The sequence below is a fragment of the Peromyscus californicus genome, unplaced genomic scaffold, assembly GCF_007827085.1.
Source record: "Peromyscus californicus insignis strain IS unplaced genomic scaffold, ASM782708v3 Scaffold_10__1_contigs__length_136768540, whole genome shotgun sequence".
Taxonomy (NCBI): Eukaryota; Metazoa; Chordata; class Mammalia; order Rodentia; family Cricetidae; genus Peromyscus; species Peromyscus californicus.
This window is the reverse complement of record NW_026294391.1, coordinates 7251737-7265811: the sequence shown is the minus strand read 5'-3', so window position 1 is coordinate 7265811 and position 14075 is coordinate 7251737. Positions and strand designations below refer to the sequence as shown.

The following is a 14075-nucleotide window of genomic DNA, read 5'->3' as shown; positions in this document are numbered from 1 at the left end:
TTTAAAGGCATGCACTATCACTGCCCGGCTTCTCTTTGCTTTGACTACAGTGTAAATTTATTATTGCTCCATCAGTAAAATAAACATACTTCACCTTCAGATAGTCAACAGTTTGACTTAATATATTCTAAGTTCTACCTAAGAGGCAAAGCATAATGCTCATAAAGACAACACAAAATCAGTTTAAAGACAAAGGCGGAACCCAGAAAGATGTGTGTAAAGGCACTCACTGCACCAGCCTTACAACTTGGGTTGGATCACTGAGACCAACAAACAGGGTGGAAAGAAAGAACCCATTCACTCAAGCTGTCCTCTGACCTCCACATATGCACTGTGGCCACTCAACACACACACACACACACACACACACACACACACACACACACACACACACACACACATTTTTGAAAGGTAAATCATCCTTTCAAAATCAAAGAAAATTCAACAAAGCCCATTTCTAAGTAGATGTGCTTCAACAAAACTTATATAATGTATAGGGCAATTTAAGACTTTTTGAAAATCATGCCATCTTATGCTCCTAAGAATCTCATAAAACCAGCAATGCCAGTTGCTTTTGCTTTATGAGCCTGTATGTATGTGTGTGTGTGTGTACATGTATGCCATGTGCATTCAGTTATTCACAGAGACCAAAAGATAGCACTGGATCCCCTGGAGCTAGAATTAGAGGCACTTGTGAGATGCTCAACATGGGTGCTGGGAACAGAACTTGGGTCCTCTGCAAGAACAGCAAGCTCTCTTAACTGCTGAGCCATCACTCCAGCTCCCCATTCTTCTTTTATAAGATGAAGAAATAGAAGAAAATAATCCAGATACTGATGTTTCGTGAACTATTATTTAATAATTTTCCAACAGGCATGGTGGCATATGCCTTTTCAGCACTCAGGAATCTGAGGGAGATAAATTTCTATGAGTCTAAGGTCTGCCTGGTCTATATAGTGAGTTTCAGGCCAGCCAAAGAGACCCTGCCAAATAAATAAGCAAACAAACAAACAAATAATTTTAGAAATAAAGTTTCTTTAGAATACTTATTTCTCTTGGCCTTTTTTAGAGGGGTGCATTTTAAGAGAGGTTCTCACTCTGTAACCCAGTCTAGCCTTGAATTTACAATAATCCTCCTGTCTCAGCCTCTCAAGTACTGGAATTGCAGGAATGAGCCATCATGCCTAGATTGACAATTACTAAATTGCATTTTCCCCCAAATCCAACTTACAGTTTTCTCTGTCTAGAAATGGATCTGGAAATGAGGGGAAATGTGCTAATGAGGCCATCAAGTCTATATTCATATTTGTAAGCCTAATACCGAAGCCACCAGGGTAAGTCAAACCAAGAAACCTGAGGTTCCAGATGTCAACTAAAGCTTACAGGTATAATGGGAACACTCAACCACAGAAGAAATATTATTGTTGAGAATCTAAAAGGTGTAGCAGCAAGCCTTGAATGCTTCCTCTTCAGATTTCCAGGCTTTTTCTGCAATGATGATAACAAAGCATTTTCACATGAATAGACATTTTCACAGATCAGTTTAATTGCCATGAGAGAAATCTTCTTAAAAAATGTTTGAGACTATAATTATAACATTTCTCCTTTCCATTTCCTCCCTCCAAAACCTCCCATATACTCCTCCCCACTCTCCTTTAAATTCATGGCCTCTTATCTTCACTAATGGTTATTGTATGCAGGTATATACACGTATATATATGTATATACATATATATAGAACACATACATAGATATATTCCTAAATATAACCTGCTCAGTCTGTATAACGCTACCTGTATGTGTGTTTTCAGGGCTCACTGTTTGGCACTGGACAACCATTTGGTGTGCTCTTCCCTGAGGAGGGCCACCTCTCTCACTCCCAGAGTTCCTCAGTTGTCTGTAGTTCTTTGTGCAGGGCTGAGGCCTCATGGGCTTTCTCTCCATCCAGTCTGGCATGCTCATTGGTGTCATCCTTGTTTAGCTAACATTTGGGCAGTCATGTTGGTGGTGAGACTTACGAGTGTGGCTTCTGATAATACTAGGAGACACAACCTCACTTATCTCTGGCTCTTACAATCTTCTCACTCCTTCCTCAATGTTCCCTGAGCCTCAAGTGTGAGAGATGCATCCATTGCCAGAAAGCTTTTTAAGAAAAAAAAAGCATAGCTTACAGCATGCATGATTAGTAAAGTTTTTTTCTTCACATCTTAGCATACGTTAAAAATACGTTGATTATAGTGTGAGCTAAATATATTCTCAATCTGACCTGTTATCTGAATAGTATGACTTTTTTTAAATTCATGTGAAATATACGTAAGAATTCTCAGTGAAAACAGCTTCCTGCTTGTTTTACAAGCATCTAATTACAAGTAATTTAATTTAAAAGAAAATATTTATTAAAAAGATAATCATGCTGGAGTGATGGCCCACTGGTTAAGAGCACACGCTACTCCTGCAGAGGATCCTAGTTCAGTTCCCAGCACTCACATGGCTACTCATAAAAGGAAATTACTCCCCCCCACACCCTGGAGCTGAGGACCAAACCCAGGGCCTTGCGCTTGCTAGGCAAGCGCTCTACCACTGAGCTAAGTCCCCAACTCCAAAATTACTCTTTTTAAAAACGATAATATCAAGGTGGGCATGGTGGCCCAGGCCTTTGTCCCAACAATCAGGAAGCAGAGATATGTGGATGTCTGTGAATAAGGCCAGTCTGGTCTACATAGTTGAGATCCTGTCTCAAAAAAAAAGGATAATTTCAAATTTAATGTCATATTATACTGTTAGGGCTACAGCCTAATTAAGATGATATTAAGCCTAAGTAGACTACAGGAAGTTATTCATATACAAATAAAGTCAGACAATCTCCTTTTAAACTAATGAGTTAAGGGAGAAAGGGAGAGCCAGCGAAACTTCTAACCTAAATGATGCAATATAAACAACACTGTGCAAGGATCATAGGAAAAGACCCCTTTAACTCTCCTCCGAAGACAACCTATTTCCATAGAAGTGGTCTAAGTAGACCACCCTCTTCAACATGATGATCATTTTTACAGAGTGTGCATTTGGGTAATTTAGAGTCAGTGCCCAATCTTTCACAGACTACAATTTTAGGGTCTTTCTGTCTCATTTGTCCTCAGTTAAGATATGAAATTGCTGTTCTAACAAAATTTGAGAAACTACTACACTATAAATTTAACAAATCTTGTATATAGCTATTTTTTTAAATACATATCATGGGGTTTTCCTTTTCTTACAATTTGTATTGTATGTATCTGTGTACACACACCAGAGAACAACTTGCAGGAATTGGTTCTCCCCTTTTGCCATGTGAGTCCCAGCAGGAATCAAACTCAGGCCGTCAGGCTTAGTAGCAAGTACTTTACCTCTGAGCCGTCTCACCAGTCCTAGATTTTCCTTTTTTCCTCATGAAATCTCACATTATGAAGAATTAATATTTTACCAAATATCCAAATGCAAAGGTGTGATACAAAACTCTCTCTTTTAACAAAATCGTTGGTGCTTTTTACAGCACTGTAAAACTACAGCCTAGGACAGATTTACAAATAAATTATGAAAACCTGTAGACTCAAAGAGTATCTTTCCTAGTACATAACAATTTTTGCTAAAAGACACTAAATGCTCTTGAATATATTTTTAAAACTTTCCTAAGAGTTATTAGAGTTCCTTTACCTGAATTCCTCTACTCCTTCTTAGAAATGAGGAAACAGGCCTAACATTTCAAAAATTACCTAAGGAGAAGACTAACAAACCTTTCAAGTTCCATGTCCTCTACAAAGATTTCCTCAACTTTATTTTCCTGCTAGGTGTCACACTGTCTCTGGATTTCCACTTAATACACTCATTCAATAACTACTGCTGACTTTCTGCATGCTGGGTAAAGAACTATGCAGAGACAGCAGTGTGAGCAAGTCAGCTGTGACTCTTGCTTTATCAGAATTCAAGAACTACTGAGATATGGTCTAAATTAAACATTTCTCTTTTATTGATACAGAGCTCCTTGAGGCTAGAGAATCCAAGTGTTTGCTGAATAATAATAATGCAACTAAAATAAAAACATATAGACATTTCCATAGATGTATTATCTAATCCTCATAATCTCCCTAAGAAGAATATACTATCATTTTCATTTTACAGGCAAAGAAATTAATGATCAGAGATGTTAACTAATTTGCTCATGGCTTCACAGCTACAAACGAATGAATAGATACTAACACCTCTGATGATTTTACCTACACAGTAGGAAAGGATGTTCATTTCACTATATTATTTATGTAACAGAGCATGTGTTTAGCACTGAGAAAGTACACATCTGAAAATTGTTGAAACTTATGTTCATAACTGCCAAAAGAAATTTGAGTATGGCAGAGACATTCTACAAATAAAAAACACTTATGTTGCACTTTTAATCACTAATCTATGCACATAGCTTGTGAAATAGATATCATTCCTTCTATAAAGAAGAAAATGGCTACATTGTGCCTAAAGGTGACTAGATCAGATCTTAGGGGACTGGCTGCCTTACAAGCCACAAAGCAATGGAATCATATATTCAGAGGAAACAATAAGATAAGCAGGAAGGCTAAAAATCTATGTTTCTTTAAAGCACAAATGTGAACGCATGAAGGAGCAGTGAAACATTGGCTATCTGCATAATATAGCAGAGGTAGACACCTCTGTAACTGAATAAACCTTCCGTTCATTTAATAAGCAGTAAAATCTACATATGGTTAAGTGATGTCCTAGTTTGTTTTCTGTTACTGCAATCAAACACGGACCAAAAGCAACTTGGGGGAGGAAAGGGTTTATTTGGTTTACATGTCCCAGTCACAATCCATCATTGAGGGAAGTCAGGGAGGAACTCACAGAAGCAGAGGCAGGTACTATAAAGAAAAGCTGCTTACTGGCTAGCTCAGTCTGCTTTCTTATACAACCCAGGACCACCTGCCAGGAATGGTATCACCCGCTTGAGCTAAGCCCTCCCACATCAATCATTAATCCAGAAAGTACCCCACAGATATTCCTACAGGCCAGTCTGATGAAGGCATTCCTTAGTTGAGGTTTCCTCTTCCCAAATAACTCTAGTTGGTGTCACAGTGACAAAAACTAACCAGCACAAATGACAACAATGCCATCTTAGATTGACATACACCAAAATACATATTCAACGTGTGTGTGTGTGTGTGTGTGTGTGTGTGTGAGAGAGAGAGAGAGAGAGAGAGAGAGAGAGAGAGAGAGAGAGAGAGAGAAGAGAGATTATTGTTGTTTATTTTGAGACAGGATCTCATGTAGCCCAGGGTGGCCTCAAATTCAGTGAGGCTGAGACTAGTCTTGAACTCCTGTTCCTCCTGACTCTATTTCTCAAGTTCTAGAATTATAGGTGTGCCCCACCATGCCTAGCAATATAGTATATTTTGGAGAAGAAACCACAGGGGAGAGAGAAGAAAGAATGGAGGGACAGAGGATGGGTATGAATCACTTACTGTACATGATTAAAATAATCACAATAACGTTTATAAAGCCAAAAAGCTATACTAAAAGACATATGAAATTTGGTTAAAAACAGAATGTGCAGGTACCCAATAACAACACAAGAAGCTAAAATGAAAAAATTGTATACCTAGATACAAAACATATATTGGCTTAAGGACAATTAAATAACCATTTTCTATTGTGACTAGATGAACAATTAAAAGAGCCAATGAACAAATTTAGAAGGGGAGGGAAAGAGGCTGAGAAAGGAGAGGGGAGGAGCATACTATCCAAGGACAAGAATTCTTTTTTTAAGAATTCTTGATACTAGAAAGAATTAAGAGCTCTATAGTAGAATAATTTTAGAAAACATTTGTGTGATAAATACCAAGAACTTAAAGTAAAACTTAAAGGATCAAATATTTACTTTGTCACTCAATGAAAGGCTTCCATCTAATTTATGGTCATACACACGCAAGAGAACAAAAATGGCATTGTTTTGAGAAAATCCAACTATTTTACTTAAAAGCTAGTAATCAAAATTGTACAACACACAAATACAGTGATAAAGAAATCTATATTAAAAATTTGCAACTAAAATACAAGCCCCAAAATGTGAAAGCAGAACATCTCATCAGCTTGGTGGCCGGTGACAGGCTCTTTGCTCTACAGTGGTAACTGTACAAAAGTAGCCTTTTGACTACTTAATTGAACAGTGCAGGTGACCAGCTGTGACAGATTCAGAAGCTGCAGTTTAGGACATGGACTTCAAAATACATAAGAAATCACCCTATTCTACCCTCCAACAAATGCCTATCTCTGAAAACCTCACTACTTCTAGCTTAGAAATGTAAAATAATTAGTCTGGGAAAAAAACACTTCAAGAGTAAAGGGGATGAAGAATGTTTCAAAACCAATTATATTTTGGACAGATGGTCAAGATTCCTTATTTCCACTGCTAAAGAATACACAGATGTATCAGTTAGTTTGGTAAATAATATTTCATTACAGAGCAGTGGTTCCCAACCTTCCTAATGCTGTGACCCTTTAATACAGTTCCTCATGTTGTGACCCTCAACAATAAAATTATTCTCATTACTACTTCATAACTATAATTCTGCTACTGTTATGAATTATAATGTAAATTTCTGATATGTAGGAGATCTGATATACAACCCCTATGAAAGGGTCATTCAACTCCCAAAGGGGTCATGACCCACAGGTTGAGAATCACTGTCATAGAGCAAGTGAAAAAAGAAGCAATGAAAGAAGGAATATATATTGTACCAAAGAGGTGAGAAATGTAACTGGAAAGTACATCTTTTATAGTAATCATCTTTTATAGTAGTACATTTGAAAATTGAAAATCAGTCTTATTTTAAAGAAGTCCAATGCAGTCTTTTTCACAACCTGAATCACCAGTAGAATGTGGCCGAAAGGAACAGTCTTTAGAAGCAGATAGAATCCCATGTGATCTTGGCCAGATTACACCTCACCACCTCTTGTGCTCAGTCTTCTCTGTAAAAGGATTAAATTAAATGAGATGATACATGTAAAATGCCTAATATTAGAAAGGTGAGTCAATGTCCTTTGCCAAACAGTCATTAGGTTATAAAACATTTTTTATTTTAAAACCTATTGTGTTAAAGTTCCCTTAAAGGCGGTTAAAGTATAAAACATTTACAAAAAGACAACCATTCAAGCACAATCTCAAAGCAATGTGGTATACCTATTTATACAATTTATTGATCATAGCTATAAATAGAAATGCAAGAATTTTCAATGTAAAGGAAATATCTAAGAACACAATTTAAAGGAAATTAGAAATATAGTCCATTGTGTGAAGCTTATATATACAAGAGGAAAATGGAAGGAGAACTGTGCATGTCAAAAATGTACACAAAGTATGTTTCCATTGTGGAAGCTAAAGAAGTCCACATGAAACACTTAGGAAGAAGTTGCAAATGACAACTCCTAAAGCAATTGCTAAAAATCTACAATAAAGTGATATATACAAGTAACTGAAGAGCTCACTTTCCCCCCAAGAGGGCTCCAGAACCAACTGCTCAGGAATAAGACCTTACTTGTCTCAAAATTTTGTAGGTTGTCTTCTATGGAAGGGCAGCTGAATCTCAAGTGTTGGAATTATCTAGATTCTTAGAAATGTAGCTGGTGACTGTGTGTTTCATTTGCCTTACTACACGGCTATTGCTGTGATCATGTTCTTTTTTCTTGTAACACTACTTGCTTTTGTTAATTTTTAAAATCATTCAGATGTACACATGACCTTTTCCTAACATTAAAAACTAGTTTATGTACAGTGTCTACTTAAATTTTCAGAAAGGTTCTTCTATATGATGTAACATTCCCCCTGAGGTACTAGAACTCCAAATCACTGAGATAATCAATACATGAGAAATCCAGAGTGATTAGTACAAATCAGTAAAGCTGATTTTTCCCTCTATGCTTAATCACATATTTTATATATTAACCTAGTATTTACATAAGACTGCATTTAACTCAATTCTCTGGCAAATTGCATTATTGTAGTCACAGGTACAGAACTTAAAGTATGCAAGTAACTTAACCATTCTCTTTTAATCAAATGTTTGTGCAAACAATCCATACTAAATTAATGAATTTCTTATTAAATTAAGCCATTGTAGTAGAAAACTATCATCAATGGTTATTGAAGCAATCGTTGTTCTGTGTTGTTCCCAACATCAGACAATCACCATGTTAGCATTAGACGAGTGTCATAAATCAATGTGAATCTTAAAAGGCCCATGAAACCAAAGCCAAACACAGGCTGAAACTAAATTCTTACACAACAGCCTCAGAGACAGAAGTGCATAGAAGATAAAAATCCATGTTTTGGTCTGATAGCTTAAATGCATTACAAAATATATTTACTCTACTTTGTAAAAATTTTAATCCTCTGAAAAGCTAGTTCCAGAATGCTTCATATATCAGGTAAGTTTTAAAACAGTGACTCTTCACACAAGATTCATTTCGTTTTAAAAAAAAATACCTTACATGTTTGTCCCAGAGATTCTGCCTCTGTCACAGGGCCCTGGCACTGATCATTTTTAAAAGCTCCCCTGACAGTTCTAATATGCAGCCAGGTAGAGCACTACTACTTTAAACTAATTCAGCCTTTTGGTACACTAGTTACTCCAAGGTTGATAAATCGACTTTTTGTCTTCAAATGTGATTTTATTAACACTACTCCATTTATTCCACACCTAACGAGTGACTCTTACATTGCAGGCAGTGTGTTTAGCAATGGAGAAAGATGTGTGTTATATATTCCCCTGCCTTCCAAAAGCTACCTATTCGCCAGGTAGAGAGACCATAAATAAGTAACTGTAATTAAATATGACAAGTGCTCTTGGGGTGTAAGCAAATACAGCAGGCTGGGCAAACCTGCAGGTCATCCTTGAGCAAGGGTCATGCTGCATCATTCCAAGTTTAGTCTGTCTTAGCAGAGCAGGAGAGGCAGAAGTTACAGGTTCCCAAACATCCTAAAATCCAGGACAAATCTTCATCCTACACAAGTTCAAAACTGTACATCGTATGATCCTCTTTCAAAAACACTGCTTCTGCCAGAAAGATGGTGGGTTTTTTATGTTTTAATTTAAATGAACTGTTTTAAAACTTCTTTCATATACTATTACTGGTTTTACATTTACCTACAAAACTATAAATCTGCAAAAGGGACAATTATGAAATAAATTAATCATTAATTTGTATTTGCATAATACCTTTTCTTTCTAGTAATTGCTACATTTGTTAGGATAAGAAGTTTGGGAACTAGATGGGTGTGGTAGTACTGCACAATCAATCCCAGTATGTAAGAGGCAGAGGCAGGTAGATATCTGTGAGTCTGAGGCCAGCCTGGGCTAGACATAGTAAGATCCTGTCTCAAAAACAAAAACAAACAAAAAAGGAAGTTTGGCATTGTAACTGAATTTACTTCAATAACTTCAAAGATGCCATATGAAAAATGTTATGGAAACAAGAGGCATTGAAGAGTTTTTGCAACTTTCAAAAAAAAAAAAAAAACCAGAGGGAGTTTTAATTTTTTAAAAAGAAATGGCATCTTCCCAATCAATATAGTGAAGATATATGATTCTTTCAAAAATAGCTTTAGCAACAGTAAAGGTTGCAACAACTACAAAGAAAATATAATCCAAATAGCATCTCCCCTCAAACCTCCCTACCTGGAGTCATGTTCTTAACCAAGAAAAAGACACCTAAGGTGGGGGGTCTATTACATTGGAATTAAAGCCAGGTGTGGTGGCACACACCTTTAATCCCAGCACTCAGATCTCTCTGTGAGCTAAGAGCAGTCCCATCTACATAACAAGCTCCACGCCAGCCAGGGCTACATTAGTGAGGCCCTATCTCAATAAACAAACAAACAAACTGGAAATATCCTTGACACCACCAACAATGCCTAGCTCATAGAGGATGAGTGGGTAGGTGGATAGGTGGGCAGAGGAGTGAGTAGGTGGCCAATATGTCTTGAAAACCAAAATCTATTTTAAAGAGCCTTAGTGAAATTTTAAAACTATTAAGACATTGTGGCATAAACACAATTCATGATGCTAATTTCATATGAAAGAAAATCAAAATTCTGTAGAGTCTGGATAGAAATCAACAAAAAGATTTTCAGGATGAATGATGATCTGCAAGGCCTTTCTGTTTAAGCTCATAATTGAACAAATCCTTAGTTTAAATGTATGCTGTCAAGGTCCCTGCAAAAAAAAAATCTTAAATGAATTTCAATTTCAGGATCAATATATACTGACACAATTTACTGGAGAAACCTTCAACCTTTGCACAGGGTAAGGAACACTATCATTACATTCTTTAACGCTGAGACTATCTTGTCATTTATAAAATGCCATTTCTTGAAATAATGAATCCAAGTCAGATTTGTAGAATGGGAATGAAATCTCACAGTTCACAGAAGTGCAGGCAGCCACTGACTATCTAGCATCTCAAAATTAGCTTGTTCTTCCTCCTTATGCAGCTGCAAAACAACAGAACAGATCAACTTAATTCTACCAGGGGTGTCTTCTGAAAATATTTTAGCAATTTTAAGTCAGCACAATAAAGACCGCTAACACGAAGCTGACCACTTTTCAAAGTCCAAAGGGATCAATCACACTGTCATCCTTTCAGACCTGAAGGAATCAGAACCAGTCACCAAAATTGATTCAATGATGGCTATTTTCCAACATCATAATATATGCAAGCATCTTAATTCCACATTTTCCAAGGATCAACTGCAGGCTCACTTACAACAGCTATAACTAAGATACAACAAATATCACTCACTCACACATGGTCATTTGGGTGGTATTGAAAAACATCTAATTTACCTTCTTTGTGTGCTCTTAACAATGAAGAAATGAAGGAGATTTTTGATATTTTTTCTCTAGAAATGTGGTCATCGATTGTGGCTATTAAGCACTTGAAATGTGGCTAATCCAACTGAGGCAATACATTTTGCATTTTGCTTAATTGATTAAAATTTAGAAATAGTAAATTCAGTTACTGGAAAACTTTTATGTATGTTTGGAACAACTTGAGTATGTGAATCTACTTTTGCACATTCAAATTTTATGAGACCTAAATACAGATCAAGTAGTTCTGGGGAAAATTCAGCTTAGCGTCAGAATTGAGATGTGCTGTTAGTATAAAACACACATTGGATTTCAATGACTTAGTATGAAAACATGCACAGCATTGCAAAAAAATTTCATGCTGAAATCACTAATTCAGATGTAGTGTATTAAATAAATATTTTACTAAAATTAATTGCACCTTTTTGTTTGAAATCGTTCTAATGTGGCTACTAGAAAATTATACATTACACGTGGCTCTCATTAGATAGCTTTGGACAGAGCTGCTCTAGGGCACATCCACGACTCTACCAGACACATTTGGACATCTTCCTCCTAACAGACAGGCTGGCCATTGAACAATGGGGCAAGGAGTAATGCGTCCTCGAAGCGTTTGGATCTATGTATGGAAAGAGTGTAGCAAGCTCAACCCACAATTTCACCCTGTGAGCAGCAATGTAATACCTCAATATGGAGGAAAAAAATGAGTTATCAGTACTCAAAAAATTGAAACTGAGTATACTGCAGACAACTTAAAAGAGGTAGAGCCAACTGCTCTGTCTTGGTTTCATTTCCCAACTGTGGACCTTAAAATAGACAATAAAGCACCGCTTCCAAAACGACGTAAAATATTCCAATACTAGCTATCTAACGAGCCCTATTAAATAAGCAAAAATCGCTCTTAAATCTTATCTCAACTTCCAAAGCCACAGAACACACGCTGAGCTAGGAAATCAACTTCAGATTGCCAGCATTTCCCTCACAAGCAAATTAGCAGGATTGTGCACTTGGAATATTGTTTGACAAGAATGAAAAGGAAACAATTCAAAACAGATTTCAGGACTGGACAATTAGATGAGGAACTGCAGATTTAATTCTCAATCAGTACTGTGATTAATCTGATTCCCTGCTTTTCCCTAGTGTAATTATACAACACAGATGAAAGGATGAGCATTTGGACTGTCAGTTCTATATTTTAGACCAGCCCGGTGACTCAAAGCAGACGGCTCTACCACGCTAACCACCATCCCAACAACAGTGGAAGGGAGCCTCGAGCACTGATTGTACAGTCATTGCATAACGAGGCATTAAAAATTTGGGTGCCCCTAACTCTTTCTACGTTTGTCTAAGGCAGGTGAAGAATTTGCTGAAACTGGACGCACCCGTCTTCAATGACCCTCTTAAATCCGGGCATGGGGTGAACACAAAGGCATCTGTCTAATATCCTGGCACAATAGACACACACCCCACAATTAAAAACCCTGGACGCGCTCTCTCGCTCTCTCCACACAAGCACACGAAATGCAAGCTGCTCTTTTCGTAAAAGGTCTATGGTACAGGAAAGGTAACAATAACCCCAACTGTTCCCAGGAAGCAACTATAAAATCGGTCCTGCCACGTCCCTGTGTAACCGTCAGATAAAATGCAGGGAGCCCGCCCCACGCCTTATGGGGTGGCCGACCCGGGCTCGTTGGCCTCCACGGGTGGCCGAGAAGCCCCCAGACCCTCTCCTGGCAGGAGACCCGGGTACACGTCTATAAATACTCCAGGGTGAAGAGGACGAGGGAAGCAGAGGGGAGGGAGAGAGGGCAGGGGGCAGGCCCGGAGCGGGTGCGGGAGGCCCCGGGCATCGCTGAAATGCATTTTTCCACACTCCCGCTCCCTCGAGTGGAGACTCACTTGCCGATCACCTCGCACAGCTCGTACACATCCTCGAACAGCACGTCGTCGTCGGCCATGGTCCGGAGGGGACAGTGGCCGCAGCGTGGAGGGTTCTGAAAACTGGGTTGGGGGCGCCCAAGAGCTCAGTGCCCGGAGCTCCGGGCTCGCGTCCTCTCCACCGGACCCGCAAGCCCTCAGTGCAGAGGAAGCTCAACTGGGGCCGCGAGGCCGGGAGACTGCAGCGCCTTTCCTCTGCCGGCTGCCGCCCCGGCGCGGGCGGCGGGGCCGGGGCGTGGGAGCGAGGGCGGCCCGGGCCCGGCGCCGCCCGCCCGCCCGCTGCTCTTGGCGCTGTCGCTCGCGGCCGCGCTGCCGGGCGTGCGGACCCTCGGGGATCGCGAGGCGCCGCACTCTCCGCTCGTCAGCCCGCGCGGGCCGCGAGGCCGCGACCGCTCCCTCTGCCCGAGACCGGCTCCGGCGCGGGGCAGCTCGGGCTACAGGGGGGGCCGCGACAGTACCATGGAGGGAGGATCGTCGCGAAGGGAGGTGGTGGCGGCTGATCGGCGCTGGGGACCAGGAGGCGGCGGCAGAGACGCTCCCTCCTCCTTCTCCTCCTCCCGCCGCCGCCGCCGCCCGCCCGAGTGTGGGAGGGGGCTTCGCGGGATGAGTGTTCAGTACGGGCGGGAGCCGCGACCGCTGCCTTCAGCTCCTCCCCTCAGCTTCAGCTACCGCCTGGCTCACAAACCCGGTGCAGCCGCCCCGCGCAGACTAGCCCTCCTCCCTTTGGCCCGCGCGGCTGCTAGACCCGCAGGCCCCGCCCACTCCGGCCCTTTGGGAGGCGGGGACCGGGGAAGGAGGCGGAGGAGGGGGGGGAGTGCTCCCCATGGCGCATGCGCACAGCGCCCGCAACGTCACGAAGAACCGGCCGGCGCGGGGAATCTAGAGGGCGCTGGGGGTCGGCTAGCGGAGCTGCGCGAGTTGCAGCTGCTGAGGTGGGGCTGGTGGAGGTCGTCGCCTCTATGCCCAAGCTGCGACCAAGTGGAGAAAAGGGGCTGGGGACAAAAGGTCCACAGCAGTATGCACGTTTTGGGACAGCGTGCTCAGCACTCTGGCAGTTTTCGCCCTTCTTTCGTAACCTCAGGAAGCCGTTCCCAGTTTTTAGCTGGGAAAAACGCAGGGAAAGGGTTCTAATGAATGGGAAAGCCAGAGAGGAGGTGGAGAGAGATTGTCACTCAAGAAGGCACTTGGCGGCGGATGCTTTTAGTGCCACCCTGCCATTCTTTAATGAAGATA

At 40.5% G+C, this 14075-nt stretch overlaps 1 protein-coding gene across 15 annotated transcripts in view; it reads right to left on the bottom strand.

The window, feature by feature from the left end:
* Positions 1–13067, bottom strand: part of Cask (calcium/calmodulin dependent serine protein kinase) — a 334225-nt gene extending 321158 nt beyond the window's left edge. For 3 of the 15 annotated variants that reach the window (XM_052737562.1, XM_052737979.1, XM_052738046.1), the window contains exon 1: positions 12804–13058. In XM_052737562.1, the coding sequence (XP_052593522.1) occupies positions 12804–12862 (59 nt within the window). In that variant the 5' untranslated portion in view covers positions 12863–13058. Of the gene's footprint in view, positions 1–12803 lie in introns of all 15 variants that reach the window. The other 12 variants (XM_052737240.1, XM_052737152.1, XM_052736894.1 and 9 more) reach the window with 9 other exon arrangements.
* Positions 13068–14075: the final 1008 nt, after the last annotated feature.